Consider the following 21354-nt stretch of genomic DNA (forward strand, 5'->3'; position numbering starts at 1 on the left):
ATCCTTGGAATTACCTGTGGGATGTCCCTGTGCCCAGGGAAGGTGAGGTGAACACGTGGGATGAAATACACAGGAACCTGCAGGGAAGGTTGTTCTGTGGTGGGGCAGCATCTGTAGTGACACCTTCTGTTACCTGGCTCAGGCACTGCAGTGGTTCCTGGTCTCACCTTTCACCATCCTCAGCAGCAGGAAAGATCTCAAATACTGAACTTGTAGGAGAAGTTTCTTCCCAGCCATGTAAATCTCCCTTTTGGACAATATTGGGCCCCCACCGCAGCATTACCAGGTTGCTGCTCTCAGCACCTTCAATGAGACCAGCAAATGGCCCTGAATAAAAACGGTGCCTTTCCCAATGCAAAGCAAACACACATTTTTGTCACCTCTCACTGTACTGACAAGGCTGTCACCCGCAGCTGGAGCTGGCACCAGGGCCATGGATAATAGCAGAGTCAAGGAAAACAGGCTACAGTAGCAGGAGGTGTACTAAGCTTGTTCTCGTTTCAGAATTATTCCTGCTTGGTGACATGTAAAGCAGGTTTACTTTACAATGTTGCCATTTAAATGTTTTCAATTGAGAGTGGTGATTTGAAGCTCACACCTTACTGATGGCGATGACTGACTTGCTTCACACCTCTGGTATCTTCTATCTGGATCTTCTCTCTGTGATTTTTTACAGGCGTGGTTTAACTCACCTATTGATTTATGTGAGTTTCAATGGGCAGGATTGAGAATAGCTGGTTTGCTCTCTCTCTCTCTCTCTCCTGTCTCTCCTATCATATTTTCTGGAAAAATCCCTTCACCAGGATTTCTCTCCTGGGAAGCTGAGAAGCCTCAGAGAAAAAGGAAAACAGTATTATCTCATTTGCTTCCTCTGTGTTTTGCTGCTTTGGAATGTGGGTTGGAGATTGTTTATACAATAGGTGATTGTTTCATGTGAATTGTTTTTACTTATTGGCCAGTCAGGGGCCAATCTGTGTGGGACTCTGGAGGAGAGAATCATGAGTTTTTCATCAGTATCTCCTAGCCTTCTGTCTGTATCCTTTCTGTATTCTTTAGTACAGTATTCATTAATATAATACCATAAAATAATAAATTAGCCTTCTAAGAACATGGAGTCAGATACCTTCATTTCCTCACCTTTGCTGGCATTCCAGAAAATACAAGACTAGAGCATTCTCTCCCTCTGTGCTTATCTTTATATGTGTGTACTTACCTACATACTTGGGGATCTTGCTATCATGGTAGGACAACACAAAATACAACAGAAAAGCAAAGGAGGTCACTGCAGAAAGGCCCTGAAACTGCACAAGGGTTGGTTCTACCAGTGTTGTATCTATTTAACCTTCCACTATAAAGGACAGGTTAATAATTGCACATTTATCAACTTCTTCAGAAAAGGCCAAACCAAACTGTAAAGGGTTTGGTTTAGATCTATAGAAAACCCTGCCATGCTTGTATGCAATTTCTTATGAAAAGCCCATGATCAATTGCCCTTGTCATGTCTGTGCTGTTATCTCTGAAGTGCAGATCCACTTGTCCTGGTGACAAGGGTCATGTTTTTTAATTCCTGTCCTGTTTGCAGCTCCAGCTTCCTTCTTTCTGCTGGGCTTTGTGGTGTGGGGCACTGCAATGAGCCAGCATCTGGAAATCGGATTAAAGTGCCTGCAATGGAGTTGGATGTTAAATGAGATTGTAATCTTGGTAATAAATGTTAACACCATAGAAAGGAATGTTGTTAATTTAATACAGCAGTTTGGGCTTGAAATGTTTATTTATTTAACTTATAATACTTATTTAATATTCCAGTGAGCAGGCATGTTGCCCACTAGTGGGGCTATATTTTCATGGTGTTTAAGCATTAGTTCAGTTCAGTTATTTTATTTTGTTTTGTTGGTTTGGGTTTTTTTTCATTTGCACTGAGTTGGTATTGTAAGGGACATCAGGTATGTCATTAATTCTTTATCAATAGGAAAGGAATAGAATGTTGTTATTATTTAAGTATAATCACATTTTAACAATTTAAAGTAGCCTGACTGCAGTACAAATATTTTGGTGTCTTTGTATTAGTCACTAGTTGACATTTGCTCTTGTGAGCAGTGGTACCAACCAGAGCAGTGTTGCAAGAGTCTGCCAAGAACTGTAAAAGTTTGAGGTGGAAAAGTTGATACAAACATTTATTGTCTCTATCCACAGCAGTTGCATCACTTTGCCCAAGTTCTTAGTGGTTTCATTCAACAAGGTAGGGAGGGCAGCTGGAAGCTGCTCCATGGTTCAGCAGAGCACTCAAATCCGTTCTGCTCACCTTGGTGCCATCAGGAGTGTCAGGGCTTTTCAGTATGACAGCAGATGTTCTGTTCCAAAGGGCGAAGGAGAGCATCCTCAGAAGGGCCTTCTTTCCTGAGCTTCTTCAATCTGGCACCTTCCCCTGGATGAATAACAGCTGCTTTCCATCCTTGGGTCTGAAAATAGTACAGAGAGCAGGAGGTGAAGATGGCAGGAGTCACACTGTTTGACAGCTCTGTCTTCTGGCATCTTTGCCAGAATGTGTCTAAAATAACTCAGCTCTAGAAGGAAGAGGAAGTGAACCTTTTTCCCAAGCTGAACTCCAATCCCAGATGCAGGTTGGCTGGAACATTGACTCACCCCCTGTGAGGTGACACATTAAAATATCTCACACAAAGTTCTCTCCTTTCAGTGGTCTGTATGTTGAGCAGTAGCAGTGTCTGGAGTTCCTATTGACAGCACAGTGCTCATATTTGTTTTTTAGAGGAGAAGGTCTCAACTGTCTCTTCCTTTGGAGGAAACAAACCCAGTAACTGATTTTCCTAAAGAATGCCTTGAGTTTGACTACGGAGAAAGCCTGTGGTGATGGTGCCTGGCAGGTTTTTAGTACCTCTTATTCTCCCAGTAAGATGGTGTCCTTTTTTAAGACACTTCTGTGATGCAAAAGCGGCTGTAGAGGAAGAAATGTATCCCAGCATCAGCACTTACAACCATAATTAAAAGGAACAAACCCACAGGATTTCACATTTTGTGAAGAAAGAGGTGTAGGTAAAAGTGCAGATGGAGAAATGCCTGGAAACAAGCTCTGCACTCCATGTTTATGCTGGCAAAGAAATGTTCCTTGACACTGACTTAAGCATCAACAAAACTGTTGAGACTTAAGATGGCAAAATCTCCCTGGAGGTGGAAATTCCTCTGTGCTTCTCTTGGGTATCTTTCAGGCAGTCACGTCTGAGGGAGCAGGTAGCAGCTTGGCAGTAATCAGCATAGTAATTCTGAGGAAATGTTTTCTGTATGCAAAAGACACTGGGGCCAAGGCATGACCCTTGCCAGCCAAAGTTTTGTTGTTGTCTATGACCCTGAAAAATATTATATATTTATGTTTTTAGGACTCAGCTCCTGTGACCTGAGAAGCTCTGAATTCTCTCCTCTGAACAGCAGAGGAAGAAGCTCTGTTGTCTGCTGGGAGTTCAGGGCACCCACAGAGAATTATCTTTTATTTCTTAAGTCTAGAAGTCTTAGAATACATGCATTGGGAAGTGATTGCATTTAAGGAAAAAAATTCAAGTTACCTTTTGTCTTTTTTGGTTAGCCATTATGGTATGTGTCCTTCTCAGAGAAGCTGTGGTTATTTTATTCCTGCAGATGTAACAGAATAAAAAAAAAAATGAAGTTTTTGGAAACAGCCATGGGTGGGGTTTGGTGTGGTTGCCCAGGGAAGCTGTGGCTGCTCCATCCCTGGAGGTGTTTGAGGCCAGGCTGGGCAGGGCGTGGAGCCACCTGGGCCAGGAGAAGGTGTCCCTGCCAGGGCAGAGGGGTGGAACAAGAGGAGATCTAAGATCCCTCCTGGACCAAACCATTCTGTGATTCCATTCTGTGATTCTCTGTTGCAAAAAGCTCCAGTAATCCAGAGCTAGTGGCTAATGCACACCGTGACTGGGGGGAAAGCAGAGATTCACTCTCAATGTGGCACAGACAACAGCTGGGATGGGACATTGGGTTCTTTTTGTTTTTTGACAAATTAAAGGAAGTGACAAATTCTGAAGCGCTGTGCTGAGACCTAGAGCTAAACTTGTAAAAATAATTGGGAGGAGAAGGAAAAGAAAAGGCAAAGCCTAACGATGTTCCCTTATTTCCCCCAGGGCTTTTGCAAATAAACACAAGAGGCATTGGGGGCACTTGTCTTCTTGTAATTTTGCTGGGGTTTGATTTCTCAGGCACCTGCACTTGGATTTATTCCTGTGCTTTGAAAATGAGGGGACAAACAAAACTAAGTATAGGAGACAGTGACTGTATTTCATAAACACAGAGCTCTGCAGGGACAGTAGCTTTTAGAGCTGAAGGTCTTATTAATAACCTGCCATTACAAACCCCAGGCATTGTTTTGGCATTGTTGACACTGTTGGAAATTAAATTCAGCAAGTAGTTACTTGCCTGTTCTCTGAGCAGTGTGTAGCTACTGGAGCAGGACTGTAGCTGGGTGCTTTATAAGGGCAATATTCACATTTTTAGGATCTCGTGATTGCTTTGCTTCAGGATTCTCTGGTTTCCTACAGTTAATTGCTTTTATTTTTAGCATATTGTAGCCTTGTTTCTCTTGTGGAGATTGAGTAGTATGGTAAACATGGTGTTACATTGTTTATATTGTTATGTTTGTTTATGTTTGGGCATAAATAGATTACATCTGGCTGGTACCTCACTGTCAAGCAGCAGATGAAGATCAGACCTCCTCATTGTGTTGCCCTAGCTGTCTGTTATTCTTTCAACTTCCTTTGCTTAATTAATTAATGCAATTTCCTGGACAATAATTTTTAACCAAAATTTGATTCTGCACGTTAATCAAAAGCCATGAAAAAACTGAAAATCTCCAAGTTATTAATCAGCGTAATAATTAGTATAGATGCAGAAATCTGGAGAGGAGCTGTGTTTATGAGGGCATGGAGTGACAGGATGGGAGGCAGTGGCTTCAAACTGAGAGGAGATGTAGATTGGCTGTTGGAAAGGAATTCTTCCCTGTGGGGGTGATGAGGCCCTTGGAACAGGTTGCCTGGAAAAACTGTGGATGCCCCATCCTTGGAAGTGTCCAAGGCCAGGCTGGATGGGGCTTGGAGCAGCCTGGGATAGAGCAAGGTGTCTCTGCCCACGGCAGGGATTGAAACAAGATGGGCTTTAAGGTCCCTTCCAACCCAAATCATTTTGTGATTCAGTGTTAATAAATAATCTCTTAAATCTGGAGGTGCAGGCACGAATTCAGTGTGCATGCATGGCTCAGGGGCCAGTGTCAGCTTAAATCACCCAGTTACTGTGACAACAGCTGCAAAATCTTCAGCCTCAACAGAACCCCAGCCCAGCTGCAGCTGCACATGGCACCAGCCTGGAGGGTGCTCCTCACTCCTTACCTGCACAAGAAATACAGGTGTGTGCTCACTAACACACACACACTGGGGTGACATAACTTCAAGAGGCTCAGAGCTTAATGCATCAACCTCTGGGGGAAAACCACTTAAACTGTAGCTGATGTTCTTCATGCAGTCAGGCAGCTGAGCAGCTCCTTTTTAATGTCAACAATCCTTTGGTTAACCCGTAGCTCAGAGCACAAGGTCAGTGCTCTTACCATGCATCCTTGTGAGGAACAATGTGATGGCAGTCTGAGTAAGCCACCTGACTGTGCCACCCAGGATGCTCCCTCTTTGCACAGCAGGGAATATTGATTCTATTTCAGCCAGTCAAGAGCAGTAGGAAGAGCTGGAGAAGGGATCAGGCTTTGCTTCCCAACTGCCTGATGAGGGTGCCATGTTCCACCTGCTCCTGTGTGCCCCAAGGCAGCTGTTGCAAGCAGCTAGATTGAATAATGCTTTAGCAATTGAATAATGCTTTAGCATCTGAGCACCTGCTTTCCTTACCTCGGGCTCATTTCTTCTCCCACTGTCGATGACACACAAAAACTTTATTGTCAGGCTGCTCCTTTTGATGATTGTGCAATCTACCAGACCTGTCAGAAATGGGGAAAAAATTCAATCACCTTGTCACCACTGCCTTACTTTCAAATGTGAAATAGTCCTGGAAACAGTAAGTGTGATGGCTTTCCCCATGAGGCAGTGGTGAAAGGGATTTCTCTCACTGAAAGGAGCTGTATTTTGATGCCACAGAATACAAATCCCAGCACAGTTTTCTTCATTCCAGCTGCTTGCCCAGACCATCATACTCAGGTAAGCTTGTAGGGACACAAATCCTGCTCCTTTAAATACCAGCAGGAAGCTCTGAGGCAAATTTGGCTCTTGTTTTTCTTGTAATGCAAAGTGAAATGTAGATTTGTGTTGTAATGAACCTCCTTCAAGAGAACTTGCTTAGTTTTTCCCTTTTCTAAGCACAGTGTGAAGCAGGGCATGTTCCTTTAGCAGGAGGAAGGACATGTGGTGGGAAAGGAGCATTTTCCTTGGCACAGTTTGTGTTTCCCAGAATTCTGATGAGGGGCTCTGCAAAGGCAATGACTTTCTAGTTGAGGGGGATCTGGTTTAGCCATGTATTTTTCCTTTTGACCCAGTATGCACCAGAACCATCTTCTCCAGCCAACACAACAAATCCAAGTGCTTCAAGACTTCATAAAAAACACTTCTGGTCAGGGCTGGGGGTGTAAAGGGGGAGAAGGTGCTGCCTGCACTTGGTGACCTTAGCAAACCTCCACCCCTGCTCTGTGACAGCAGAGGAACTCCCAGCCTGGTGTACAAATGCTCATCCCAGGGGCAGCAGTAATTGCTGAGGGGAATTGAGAGCAGGGCTGGTTGTGGGCTGGGCCAGAGCCCATCTCATGTTTCACTGCTCTCATCCATCTCTCTCTCCATCAAGCAGCATCTCCTTTGGTGACTGAGTCTCTAATGGGAAGGAGCAGCGCATTTATAGATCCAGCACTGGGCTGGGAGCTCACACACGGGCTTGTTGGGAGCCCAGGCTCCCCTGGGAACAGCCAAGAGTCCCTTTCTGTTTTCCTTCAGTCTGTCTTTATTGTGTCATCCACAAAATGTCAGTAATGATCCTGTCTGGCAGAAGGGCTTTGCCACGCAGTGTTTGCAGGGTCCCTGTTTAAACAACACAGCTGTTGACCTGTATGACTTGTGGATTTTCAACCTTTGATCCATCATGCAGGAATATTATGCAAGATTATATACTGCCATAGGAATTTGGGGGGAAACTGCTGGAAAGGTGAAAAAACCTGAGAAATGTCCATGTCTTGGTGTAATGGGTTTCACACACCTGTACTCACTGATGAGGGCTGGAGTGAAACAAGCACCTGTTGTAAGGTTACACAGGTCTGGGGTTTGTGTTTGTTCTCTTTTTGTTGCTGTTATGATATAAAGTGAACTGTAAGGATTAGGAAGGGAATATAGACATCTGTGCTCTAGGACGCTTCTCAGAAACATCACTAATGATGGCTCTTAATTTCTTAATGTTCCTCACCTTGCACTAATGGAATTAAACCAGCATTTTATGCTGAAGGCAAATTTGTTGCCATTGCAAAAGGAGGCTTGTCTGCTCCAGGAGTGTAAGAACATACAACACCTGTAATGGAGGGAAGTACTAAGCTTTTATTCCTGTGACCTTGTTCAAATAGGATGTAATTACAATATAATTAAATTCTGACAGTCTGGAAACCATGACAGTTGACATAAAGTGACATTTCAAGAGAAATAGGCATGTGTTTTAGTACCTCTCTTTCAGTCTCCTAAGCATTATTGATGCTATTTGCTCTTCCTGCTTCCCTTGCTCCACTCTTAATACACAATCAGAACACAAGATTCTGGAAAATGTGCAACAGTGGATCATAGTTAACGTTGTAAATAAAATCCATTGTGCTGGAGAGTGACGTGAGCTGGTTGCTGTATGTCTGCTGTATTTGTGTTAATATAGCAGTACTTTTTAATCTCCTTGGAGAGATTAAATCCTGGCATGCACACCTTCAGGGACTCATTTAGGAAGGCAGAGAATAAAATTCCCTCTGAATTTTGATATGGTCTTTGGTTCTGGTGACCTAAACCAAGACTCTCCTCCTTCAGTCATGGATTTTGCTCAGGCTCAGGGAGCACGAAGTTCCTCCAGGTGCTTGACTCTGCAAATGCCCCAGAGATGGATGTGTCACAGCAGGATTTTGTCATCCTTCGATCAGAGGAGGAAAAGCTGGAGCTGTGAGCTCAGGCACAGAAAACTGCAGCTAGCAAAAAGGAAAAGTGACAAGGTATTTTCCATCTATGTACTTCTCTAGCACTGGAATCACATTATTCCCTGTATTAACTCTGCAGCATATAGGCTGTTTTGCGTGCACTAGCAATATCTCAGCACAGTCAGTTATCTCTGTGTGTCTCTCCCTTCTGAGACTGGTCGTTACACCTTTGATGAGTCACTTAATAGGCTCATTAAGGAAATGGAGGGTATCTAAGTGTTCGCTCACTGAGCCACAGTCGCCTTCCTTTCAACCCCAGACAAAGAGATGAACAAAATATTGCCAAATGCATCTCTGTGTTCAGCTCCCAAGGACACACAATTCATTTTTCAAGTTGTAAAGATAGAAAGCAGCCATCCTGCTCGATACTATGTCATTTCCTGCCTATGGAACTAGGCATGACTTCTAAACCCTACACCCCATCACAGGAAAGATTAAGTGCTGTGATGGGGCACTCAGGAGGATAAAATGCAGGTGAGAAGTTTCCCTGCTCCAAGTAAATTTGGTTCATTGGTAGCCCCCAGATGGTTTTCACTGTTGCTGAAGTGCCAGACAAGTACAAGTTACCTGTAAATAAGGAGTGCAATGAGTTATCACTGTGCAGTGTGTGTATAAAGCAGGGAGCAAGGCCACTGTGTTTTCCCTTTGCTCCTCCTGTTGGATTCCTGGACAAGCTGCCAAGCCCCTCTGCTGACCCAACCAGCATCCCTCACCTCCCTCAGTGACCATGTGCCACACAGGCCCTGCTTGTGCCTTGCTGCCAGGATCCAGCTACATTTACCAATGGATGATACACTCCAGCCCCAGATTAGGTGACCCAGAGAAATCTTGTATTCAGAACTCTCATTTAAGTCCTTCATGAAATGTTGTTCTTGCTGCTCTCATAGCTCAGTTCCCTCTAGTAGCTGCTGTCTATGTAATGTTCCTCCTCTGTGTCCACACGAGGCTGTTCCAGAAGGCTGGAGAAGCCGGAGGAATTACCTAGCCAGAATAAATGGGTTTGTATTGCTGAGATCCAGTTACTTAAAGATTCACAAGGTGCACATTCCTTTAGTGAATGCAGAGAGAGCATGGTGATAAAACCTGAACATGCAGTGCTGGGGAATGTTTTAGGTAACTGCCACTGAAAACATGCTCTATGGTCAGCTGGCACTAACATAGCCAGGGGAGTCCGATAGAACTGGGTTTGAGCTATTTGAGATGGTTAATAAGTAATTAACCCAGGAGGTGACTGTAACAGACATCATTTTAATCAAGATTGAATTATTGGTTTCCCAGGCGTGCTCTGGAATTTATCAGTTTGCTGGCAGGACAGAGCCTCTCAGCCACGTTAATTAACAATCCCTGCATTCAGGAACCCCTCCAAAAGGATGCCTACAGCATCAGATTCACCAGCTACTTCTTTCCTCACTGCTGCCAGGAAAAGGCCACCTCCCCACATTTCCATTCAATTTGTCTTTAGCTGAAAAGATGCTGATTTCATGCTCTTTTACCCTGCAGCAGCTAGCCTGTTGCTAAGCGACCTGCAAGATACTGAAAAGGCCAGGGTCTGGGTGCTTTTTTTCAGCCCACTCCAATTCTTATTTATTTATTTATGCATCTTATTTACATAGCTAAACAGATCTGTTCGCTACCGCAGAAGCAGAGCCACAAGGCTCCAGGTTGAACCAGGGTGCCTTGACTGCATAGCTGCTTGTCCAGCACCATCCTCTGCCTTGTTTTTCCTGTTCATCAACTGAGCAAACTTGTCAGGATATTTGTTGAGCTGGAGTGGCATCCAGGAGTGTAATGGAAGTATGTTTTAAGGCATAGCTGGCCATGGATTGCCTACCTAGTGTTTGGTCACAACAGTCATTGATGGAAATAAAAAGGGTCAGAACAAAGATGGCTTTAAGCCATTTTTCTGCTTACTTTATTCCTGGCTGCCTTCTTGTAGCCTAACCAGCTCTGCTGAGAGTGAGGAGATGGTTATCCTTCCCTGCCCAGCAGTGCAGGGAAGAGCCCTGCTGTACGGGCAGTTCTGCAGGACCAACTGCATTTTTGTAGGGCGGGGTTGGGATCCCAGCCAGGGCAGGGCTTTGTCTGAAATTGTATCCAGGGCAGGAGCAGGCTGCTGATGGAGTGTGCGTGCACAGATAAACTGGCAGAGCATTTATAGTGCCTGCATGTGGATAGTGGAGGAGAGCAGAGGTGTGATGAAGATGTTGCTGTGCCATTTGTTCCAGATGTGCTCCCCAAACCAGAGAAGCTGGAAGTGCTTGGTGTGCTATTCCATCCTGCATTGCCCAGAGAGAAGCAGAGAGAATCAGTAGCACTGATGTGAGTCTCTTCTCACAACCAGGAAAGCATTAGGCAGGAATGCTGCACCGTAGCCTGGCTCTGTTTGTCCTGTTTGTTCTTTGGTGAAAGCACTGCCACAATCCTCAGTAAAAACTTCAGGGACAATTCAGAGCCTCTCAGAAGCTTCAGTAGTTTGCACCTCCTCCACAATACTGTAGCTTGAAAAAGAAGGGAGTGAATCCTGTAGAGATTTATTTGGAACAAACAGGGACCAAACTGGTTTTTCCCCCTATTTCCTTTTTGTTTCATGAAGCAGAGCCAACATTCATGAAGCTCAGTCTCTGGACTACACTTCTTCAACAGATGTTGCCTTTTGGGCCTCTCCTTACAGCCTTTGGCTGCACTAACTGACAGCTTCTTTGTCTAACTGCTGTAGTTTTCATTGTGGGATTCTTTTAGATAATTTTTTTTTTTTCTGCTTTGATGATCCAGCTATTATCTGACTCACTGGAGAAGAACAGAGAGAAGGACATGAACACTTGGGTTTGTACATACAGTCCTGCAAAACAGGGGTTATGCACAAGGCCAGATGCAATTTTTTTTACATTGAAGTGAGATGAGGAAGGTGATAAGTTTTAAGTCCAGATTGAATTTTCTTCTTATTTACTTTAAGCATTCAATTACCCATTTGGAAAGCTAAATTATATCTGAGTGGCTTGGCATGCTCATGATGTATTCTCATTTTTTCAAAATAGACTCTTGGTCTTGTCATTTATGACACGTCTGTCACTGGGGTATCCACTTCTTTACACCCAGAGGGGTGCTGATGGTGCTGACCAGCAGCTTCATGTAGTTTTTTAATACATCTGAGATTTCACAAACCAAGCTGTACTGTTTGTGTCAGGTGTGGGTTTTGGTGCTATTGTTCACCCAGAGCTCAGGTGCTCCGGCAGCTGGGGAAGTTATATCATGTGTTCTCTCAGCTGAACAAAGCTCAGGAGACTTGGTACCATCCTGAATGCCCAGGAATAATTCTTCTACTGCCCTGAGAGGATTTTTCATTGAAAAGATGAGTCAACACATCTTAATTTCCTTTGTTGAAGATAGGAAGAATAGGATCTTTCCTATGGGGAGATGTCAGAATATCAGGGAACATGAGATGATGTTCAACATCTTGAATTACACCCAGAAGCAGCCAAGTGGCTGGGGTGGGTGAGGATCTCTGCATTTCTCATTCTGGCTCTTCCCACCTGGCACACTCAGCTGTCACTCTTGAACTTTCAGAGCTCTGGCAAAATGTGGGGTGGTTTGCAGTGCTGAAAAAGGGCAAAGGATCCCTGAGCCGACAGGGGCATTGCAGGAGACAGCTGCCCCGTGGCTGTGCTGATCTGTGACCTGTGCCTCAGACTCTTGTTCTCTCTTTGGTGGTAGTGAGCCCAGCCAGCTCTCTATATCCTGAGGTCCTGTGACTCTGACAGATTCAAGAAAGCACAGGAATGCAAACAGTACTGATAAACAGAGCACCAGTTGCGCATTCTTACTGGAAAAATGAAAAAAATTTAAAAAGTGAGAAAAAAAATCATAGTATTGCCCAACAAATTATATTGGATGTTTTGCCATGCACTGCTGATAAGGGATGGCCAGAGGCACTTAGAGACCAAGTTAGGGCATTGCACCTCCAGCTCAGGGTGGGATTTTTTTCTTGCTGCTGTTACATTCAATCAGGAGAGATAAGAAAATGACTCAGAATGACTCTGGTCTTTCTCAATTTCACAGTTCTAACTAGCATCAAGGAAATTACCTTCTGGGTTTTAGCTTTCCCCATGAGTCAATACCTTCACCTCATGTCAGACCAAGCAGTGTCAGGCATATGCTCTATCACAAGTGTCACCAGTGGGGCTCCCTTGTTTCACTCTCCTTAAAGGTGGGCGTGTGGAGTTAATGTCCTGATAAATCAGTTGCCAGTCCTCAGGTAACTCTCCAAGTGCCAGGAGTGTTACTAAGCCCATGTGTATTTCTCTGGGAAGGTTCTGCAGAGAGAAATACCTACAGAAGAAAGATACTGTGTGGCATTTCAAGAAAAAACCCTAATACCTTTTTCAGCTATGATTCTATGTCTGGGAAAGGTGATCAAATCCTTCACTGCTTTCATAGAGGAATTATTTTTAAAGGTGTCCCTGCTCATTGCAACAGCGTTAGACGAGATGATCCTTAAACATCCTTTCCAAACTGTTCTGTGATTCTGTGACTGATTAATTGGGAACAGAGTTATTCTGTCACCAGTGAAAGAAGGACATCTATAACCTTTCAAACCATTATGTAAATACCTGGACTTACATGACATGAAATTCACTGTAGACAGCATCATAGCTTTTCTTTATCAAGTTAGTTATTACTGTCTCATGAGCTGGTTTATTTTCTTTCATTCACTTTCCAAACAGTGAAACTAATGATGGTGATAATATAAAATATGTACTTTGGAAATACGTTAAGGAATTATATGGTGATAGAAGCCTCTTTTTAAAAACTTTTTTTGCAAACCATCCTAAATTTTATTGTATTCTTTGTTTTTCTTTGTTTGATGGGGTTTTCTTCCTTTACATCAAGCAGAAACTAGCTCTCACTCATTACCAGCACTTCCCTTGCATTTCTTGCAAAACAGATTTTGCACAAACACTTCCTCTACATGAAAGACATACTAAAAAATGAAGTACAGATTAGAAATTATGGCTCAATTTTGTCTCTAAATATAAGCCTCTAGCTGGACGTTGAGAGGAGTCAACAGGAGCACTGGCAGTGAGGGAGCTTCTAAGGGAGCTCAGCCCTTGCACTTGACCTCAGCTTAAGCAGCACTTTGTGCCCAGCCTGAGCACGTGGATACAAGGAGAAAATGTCCTCCTGCCCTGTGGACATCTGTGCTGGGCTGGAGCAATCCCTTATGTTGGTATTCTTTTAGGGAGTGTCTAATTTCTTCTAGTTGAGGTGAGTATCATAGTAGTAAGTAATACAAGACCTATAGTCGAGATTTTAAATAAAAGACAAGATTGGAATAAGCCAGATGGGGAGGGTAGAAAAATACATGGAAATAGCTCTGGTCTTTGGTTTCTGAAGAAATACCTGATTATCTCACAGAGCTCTTTGATAACTGGTGGCAGCATTTGCCTTCTCTGCACCTCCATGCATACCATTTGAGCTCTTAAAATAAGCTTATTAACAGTCAAATCAAGACAGGGTAATCTTTAAATCACATGTAAATACAGAAGCTTTTCTCATTGTGTAATACTGAAGCATTTAAATGTAGATGCAGATTTTCCCAGTGGGAGACTAGATCAGCACAGTTAAGTACTGGAATAGTTTGTCTCCCAAATCATCTTGTGAGGACAGAATTTCCCTTTCACTGTACTGGATGATGATGAATAGGGATTTAGGGGCAGAGGATTATGTGGGGTTTAGATTAGTGGATACTACTGGTAGTCTTATACAGCTGATCAGCTTGCATGGTCCTGATCTTCCTTTCTCCCCTGGAGCTGACCTGTGCAAACTGCCAGGGAATATGTCCAGGGACTTACAGAGACTTAACTGCTTTCTGCCTTTCCTAGCAAATGGGTCAGATACCTTCCCTGTATCAGCTGGCTGCTTGTTACCTTTGGTATCAACATCTACCAGCAAATGCTGTTCACTGGATGTTTCTGGGCTGCACTCAGTCCTGTGAGCTCCAAGTTAATGCCCTGATTGTTAACTCCAGCATTGAGGAACATGCCACTCTCCTGGAAGGCGTCAGTAGTTTGAACTTTTAATGCAAAATGCATGAAATGATCTCATTTCAGAGTCACCAGGCATGCCTCAGTCTAGACTGTGTCTCACAGTCACACTGCCTGCTAAACCTCAGGGAAGGTGCCTGGACTGGTCTGCCTGGTTTAGCCCAGCTTGGCTGACACCATGTGCCATTTCCTGCTCACCCACATCACTTCAGTCTTGATTACTCCTTATCTCATCTTTCAAGCAATCATAGGGCAGATTTATTTTTTGTTTTGGGAAGATGCCATTACCACTATTCTGTTTCCATATAGAAATCTCTCAGCTTTCCCTCAGGGCTCCTGTCAGGGTGTGAGTGAGGTACCAGCACAGCAAAGGTGAGTTTGTGCATGGCCAGCTCCTGTGGGATTGATGAGCAGAGGATGTGCTGGGGTCCTGCTTTTTTCTTCCTATTACTTAAGTACAAGAATTTCTCATAGTCTGGCTCTCCAGCCTTTCCTTCTTCCCCCCCCTTTTTTTTAAATTTGTCTCAGACTGAAGGTCAGGTGCAAAGTGATAGTCAGTAAAGATACTAAAATCTGACCTGAAGCAGGGCACTTCAGGTCATCTAGGTAAACATGTAACTGCATTCTCCCTGTGCAGCATGGCTGGTTCAGCACTGGAGCAAACTTGACAGACAACATCAGTAATAGTACAGCTTAGAGTTGTGCATTTTCCATTATTTTTACCTTTATTAGTCTTCCTTAGAGACAGGTAAGGACTATTAACGCCTCCTTGGGAAGAGAATGAAAAACATGGAGAGATGTATCTACTGGAATCCAGGACCCTGTGTGTCTCAGTGTGACAGATGTTGCTATTTAATGCTATTTAATGTGCTGATTAATGTTAATTAGTATCTTTTGTTTGCTGATCATCTGCTGTAAGTGAAAAGACAGCAGGCTGTTTGGTTGAAATCCCTGAATCAACCTGTACTGAAACCAGGCCAGAAATCCATGTAAATCGTTGTAAGTGCAAAGCATCCCTACACAGCTCTTATACTAATTTTCTTGGATAAAATGATTGACCCATTTTGTTTTCTTTTCAATACCAAGTGAAGTGATAAATGCAACGAGTTTGAAATACATTTCAGAGGTAGTGTTGAGTTTGGTATGGAATTTAGCTCTAAATGGCATTTGTGTGGTGTAAATGCCATGCAAGCATTATTCGGTTCTTGGATTAGTAGCCCCGGGGAACATCAGAGACACTTGTAAAGGCAAAGGTTGTTAATGTTTGCCCATTCAGCTGTTGAGGGGTGGTGATTTGGCTCGGAGAGCAGAGGTTTAGGAGACACTGGCCAGGGCTGTGGGACAGGTGTAGGAAGGTCCCTGGTACCTGGCCCTGCTTGGAGCTGTCACCACTTCTCTGAGGTGAGGAGTTGAGTTGCTTGTGGATGTCTGCTGTCATGGAACTGGAAGGAGATAAAAAAAGAGAAGAAAGAGAAGGGGTGACACAGGAGACAGGTGGCAGAAACCGGTTGTTTTTTCAGGAATTATGCTCCAAGGTAGATGAGGAATTTCTGCCTGTTCCTTCTGCATGGTTTCTGTGGTGTTCTCACTACCCCAGACTGTCCTGGCCCACTCAGAGGGCATTAGGCTGGAGGAGAGTTTGCCAGCTGGGGAGCTCACTGGTACCACCCCTTGCTTTCCCAAACAGGAAAAAAAATACCCTATTTTGCAAAAAAAAAAAAAAAAAAAAGGAAAGAGGAAATATGCTCAGCTCAATTTGTAAATTAGGTAAATACAAAATATTCCCCAAATACCCTGTAAAATCTGTTTTTCCAACAGCCAACAGTTGGAATTTTCAAAAACTAACCCTAAGAATCAGTATTCCTTTTCTTGGTATCAATACTGGCTCAGGGATGTCTGGTTCTTTCCTTGTTCCTCTGTCACCTATCACACCATAGCTCCTTGTGGGGCTAAGCAATAAAATCCACTGATTGTTCAGTTGGAGCCCTGTGCTGCCTTTGCCACTGGAAAAACAAGAACAGGCAAAAAGTCAATGCAACTGTAACCCAGATTCTCAGCAGGCAAGGAAGTTTGTGAAGCAAAATATTTCTGGCAGACGATTCACTTCTGAAGGAAGCCTAGCTGGAGAGAGGAAATTACTTCTATTGCCCTTAGAAAAAGTAATAGTGGCAGGATAGGAAAGATGGATGAAAACATAAAGTAAAAATGTGAACTTAATAAATTAAAAACCAAACGAGGTTCATGAATTCATTTTAAAAGGTTCAAAATAATCTGGAATGGACTGAGCTGAATAATGAGTATGCACCTGTAGGCTGGTGTCCCAGCTATGCTGCTGTTTAATCTTGTTCATGTTTGTGTGGTTTTAGAAATCAAAAGAGGCAGATTTATTTTCGGCATGCCTTATTTAGCTGTAGTTCTAAGTTATGTAAAACCTGAAATGAAGAGGAAACTTGACCCAAACCCTTAAGATTTTAAGTGCTAATAACCACCTCGGTGAGGAACAGAGCAAAGACACAGAACAGAATTAGCTGAGAATGTGCTTGGAGATGCTCAGGGAGTGAGCTCCAGTAGGCCGGGCTGGACTCCAAACACCCTTTGGAGTTTTGGGTGAGGCTGATAAAGAGTTTTACTTTCCTTCTTTAAAGATCATCTATAGGAACACTGTGGAAGAAAATCCTTATGCAGCAGTTGTTGCTTGGAAGCACGAGTAGTTTTTTGTGTGGCATGCAGCAGATTTGGGGAGGCTGGGAGAGGGGAATTTGGGTATTTGGCACCATAAAATGAAGATTCTCCAGCCATGAGTTCTTCCCTATGTTGGGCTACACAGTTCCATTGAGGGGGAGTGCATCACCAGTGTGTCAGGAATGCCTCAGCAATTCCAGCCATGCTGACCTCTGCCACCACTGGGAGAGCACATTCCCTGTCTCCAGTGGGATGGGTTTGCTGGCTTCAATCTGCAGAAACGAGTTTACAGTTGTGCCTGCTTTCAGCCAGGAGCAAGCTAATTGGGAGGATTTGTCCCTGTAACTGTATGTGCTAAAGCACATCAAGCCCAGATTTTTCCACACATTTGGAGAATTATTTTAGGAGAAACACAGGTGCATACACCCACTTCTTTTTGGGGAAAAAAAAATAGGCCATGCTAATTTGACATTTTAAATAATAAAAATAAATCTTGGAGAAGCAATCACGGATCAGTCAAAGCCTGGAAATTGCATTTCTGGAATGGTGCAGGTCATTCCTGAGAGCCATGGTGACTTTGCATTCCAGCATCACGTGGGATCCAGAAGCATGTCTAAAACTGGAACAGAGTTCCAGTTTCTGCTGCTCTCTGATGGTTGGCAAGCCTTTGAGGGTGAGAAGAGAATAGAACTGTGTGTGTGATCCACAGTGTTTGACTTGTAACCAGGTGGTTTTCACTTGCTGTATGTGCCTGAAAAAAGCCCTTCCGGTGGGTTCAGAATTACAAGAGCTGATACTATCATTATTCATTCCCACTGGGGGAAAAAGACATGTAAACTTATTTTGAAGACTGCCAAATGCCATTCCAAGTGCTCTGAAAGGGGTTTTATGTTTCCTTCTCTGAAGACGGCTGTGATCTTCCCGGATTCATTAATGCATGAGAGGCAAATCACAGAAAAGGCCTTTGTGTTCCTGGAGCTGGTGGCAGGAAGGGAGTGCTTCCCAAGGAGCTGCACATACCTCACTTCCCTGTCTGTCAGAAGATCCTATCCCTGTCAGATAGCAGCAAGACATTCCTGGGGGTGGAGTGAGAATGAATTTATCTTGGGAGTGAGCAGGATTTTGCTTTGCTAGGAGAGCTGGTTTGCTCAATTCAGGAATTTTCCGTTCACCTCTATTAACCATCGGCATATAAATCCCAACAACTGCAATTAGAGCTCCTTACCTTAACAAGTTCACAGTTTTCTGCAGCTCACCTGTCCTTCTGCTGGCTCTCCTCTGTCTCCTGACTGCTTGGTTGCACCGCTTCTCCAAAAATTCCTGCTTTAGAGGTAGGCTTTCACAGCTGTGTTGTGGAGGGGGCTGCGTTCCTGGTCCTTGAGGAAGGCTGCTGCAAGGTAGATGAGGTGTCAGGCTGTAAGGAAATACGAATCTTCTATGTGGGTTTTATTGTCTTTTGGTAGATTATTCATCACTTCACCACCCAAAAAGCCCAGAGAGGGGAAGGCTCTGTATGGAGGGGCTGGGAGGAGTGTGTAGTGTGGCCTGGGGAGCTGGTAGAGGGCATCTGTGCTTGCCCTTTCCAGCTACTCTGGTGTGAGCAGGCTGCAGTTGTGTCTGGCTGGATGTGTTTGCTTCGGTCAGTTTAATTCCAAATATTTCGCTTACCTGGCTTGGTAGTTACAATTTTGTGTGCTGATTCACGGTACAACACAGGCTGTTATCAGGGAGGTAAAATGCAGGATCACAGGATTTGCAGGCAGCTCATCTTCGTTAGCTTGAAACAACTGAAAAACATTCTATTTAAAGAGATGCCTCAGCTAACGTCACAAATCAGTTGTTAGTTCTTGCAATTGCTAGTTAGAACATGCCAAAATTATAAGCCATTTGTTATGAATAGGTATGAGAATTACTGAACCAATTATACAGTGATATGCAGATGTAGTTCTGTTAAATAATTGTAACCGCTCTGTCTAAAGAGGAAAAGAAAAAGGTAGTTCTGGTCCATAATTCCTTATAAATGGAAATGCCTGTTGGCTAAATCAGAGGAGGGGTTCGACTAGCTGCAGCTGTGGAGTATGTTTGACAATTTGCATTCTCCACCTCCTGCCCTTATTGCAGAATTAAACTGGTCTTTCATTAACACGGGAATGTTTGCTGTTACACCACCTGCTCCCTCCGCTGCGCCTACCTGACTGTTCCAAGGTAATGCCAACCCTGCTGGAGCCCCTGGCGCGGGTGCCAGCGGGTGGGAGGGATGTGGGAAGGGACCCACCTCCGGCAGCACACCGCGGAGAGCCCGGGGAGGGGCCGCCAGCAGCCCCACGCTCGGAACTCGCTCTTCAGGAAGATCCCAAACCCCCCCAAGGCAATGGAGGTGAGGAGGAAGCAGCGTTTAAAGGCTTCAGAAAACCTGAGCTGGGTTTGGAACAGCAGGTAGGAATTTTCTACAGGTGACACGGAGAGCTACCTTTTCGTTACCTGGGCTGGAATCTGACGTCTTTCTACTGCAGAAATTAATTAATTCATTGGAAAAAATTGCCTTTGAAGAAAAACAAGGAAAGAATGGACTACAGGTGCGATTCAAGGGAAAAATATCTTTCTTCATCCTGCAAGGGTTAAGCATGATCACAATCTGCTTTAGTCTCAAGAGTTTAACCTCAAGTGCTACATTTTTTGTTTGCCATAAGCCTATTAGAACTCTCTGTTTCCTAGCAATAACATGTAATTTCTCCCCACTATATAAGTGGAAGAGATGTTAAGGTTTTAATCCTGCCCGCTAGAGCTGTTGCTCAAGTTTCCTATTCAAATGCAAATAGCACCTGGTGCTATTTAGATAGCTGCAATCTTTGATAACGATACTCCAGGAAGAGAGGAGAAAGAAAGCAAGGTGGGTCTGACTATTCATTCTGGAAAGCACCAATGTAACCATATGCCACACCAACCTGCACTGGACATTCCTATCAGACTTTTTGCATCCAGAACAGACTCTTTTTGGAGACAAATGGATGGCCGGAATGATTTCTGTTTCTTGAGCAGGTATGATTTTTCACCAGGAAGAAAAGGCTTCCAGAGAAGATAAAAATGTAGTGGATGGAATTTTACTTTGCCTCATTATCCTGAAAGGAGTTTCTTCTGGGACATTTTGTTTGTTTCTTCAAATCCTGTTTGTTTTCTAGATTTTCATTTGTAGTTTTCAGAGTACTGGTTCTTATAATTTTTCCGTATGTTTTTCCTTGTGTGGTTTTTGCTCTGTGTCAGAAAGATTAAAAGAAGTTGTGATAAATGAATTGGGAAGTCAGGAGCAATCGGGAAGGCTGCTCCGCTATTTAGGATTCACAGACAAGAGATAACATATTATTCTTACCTAAAACAAGACCAGTGCCAGATTTCAGTTAAAAACCTTCTTCTGTGGAAAGTTTTAATTGCGTAAATTTTTTTCATTTCACTTGTGGAGATACCATTTTATTCAAGAAAGAGCTTTACAGCCTTGTTGCATTTTTCAGGGCTGTTTTACCCATTATTGCGTGTGGAAAGTGAAGGACACTTTTTTGGAGGGTTGTGACTTGATGCCATCGTCTTCCTGCTAAAATCAAAGTATCTATAGAGTACAGAATGCAGTTGAGATCTGCAGAAAAGCAGAAATGATCTTTTAAAATATTTTAAAGGAGAGATTTAGAAACTGGCAGAAAATTTCAAGGAGTGCTTAAAAGAAATCAGCATTATACCCATGTCTGTGAACTTACAAATAATCCAGAAGCAGCAATTCATTGGAGGGGAAGACTGCTGACAGGAATATCAGCTTTCACGGGAGAAAACTGGACATAATGAACAATTGGAGAAGCACAGCAGTGATTTCAGTGCTGCCGTCAAGCACCGACAGCTCTTTCCTCGTTTAATACTAATCTGTTTTGTCTCCTGCTGTTTCATCTTCAGCCTAATACTGGAACTATAGCAGGTTCCTGCCTTCCTCCAGACTTCAGCAAAAGCCTTTTGCACGCCAGGTGCTGGCAGCGTGAGCAGGTGTACCGTGTGTGCTTCCCATGATACCGAAGGCGCCCTTGAGAGGCAAACCCGATTTGCTGGGTCATGTTTTCTCTCTCCTGACACTCCTTCCCCAAGAGCGTCTCCAGCTGGGCGTGAACAACTGACGGGAGCTGAGCCAGGGCTCCGCCTTGGACCGTGGCCCTGCAGGGCCGCTAAGGGCAGCCAAAATGATGGAAGAGGTCTCCATAGTGGTGGCTTACGATGCCCATGTGTTTGGCCAGCTGCGCGATGAGGATTTGCTGGCCAATCTGGTGGCAGGCAGCAAACCCAAAACTGTGGTAGGTGTTCCTCCTTTGCCAGTAATGCTCAAGGTTAAGTCCTTCCATTGGGAACTTTACTACTTAGGGCCCTTTTTTGTTCTTCAGT

The 21354-nt window shown here is 43.8% G+C and overlaps 1 protein-coding gene across 4 annotated transcripts in view; it reads left to right on the forward strand.

Moving 5' to 3' along the window:
* The window catches only part of RABGAP1L (RAB GTPase activating protein 1 like), a 219036-nt gene that overhangs the window by 169392 nt on the left and 28290 nt on the right, over positions 1-21354 (forward strand). Inside the window, exon 1 of one of the 4 annotated variants that reach the window (XM_041420097.1) lies at positions 21156-21266. The exons of the other annotated variants lie outside the window; for them this stretch is intronic. Within the exon in view, the coding sequence (XP_041276031.1) occupies positions 21156-21266 (111 nt within the window). Of the gene's footprint in view, positions 1-21155; positions 21267-21354 lie in introns of those variants that run through there. 4 annotated transcript variants of the gene reach the window in all.

The sequence above is a fragment of the Onychostruthus taczanowskii genome, unplaced genomic scaffold (assembly GCF_017590055.1).
Source record: "Onychostruthus taczanowskii isolate IOZ18803 unplaced genomic scaffold, ASM1759005v1 scaffold63, whole genome shotgun sequence".
NCBI lineage: Eukaryota > Metazoa > Chordata > Aves > Passeriformes > Passeridae > Onychostruthus > Onychostruthus taczanowskii.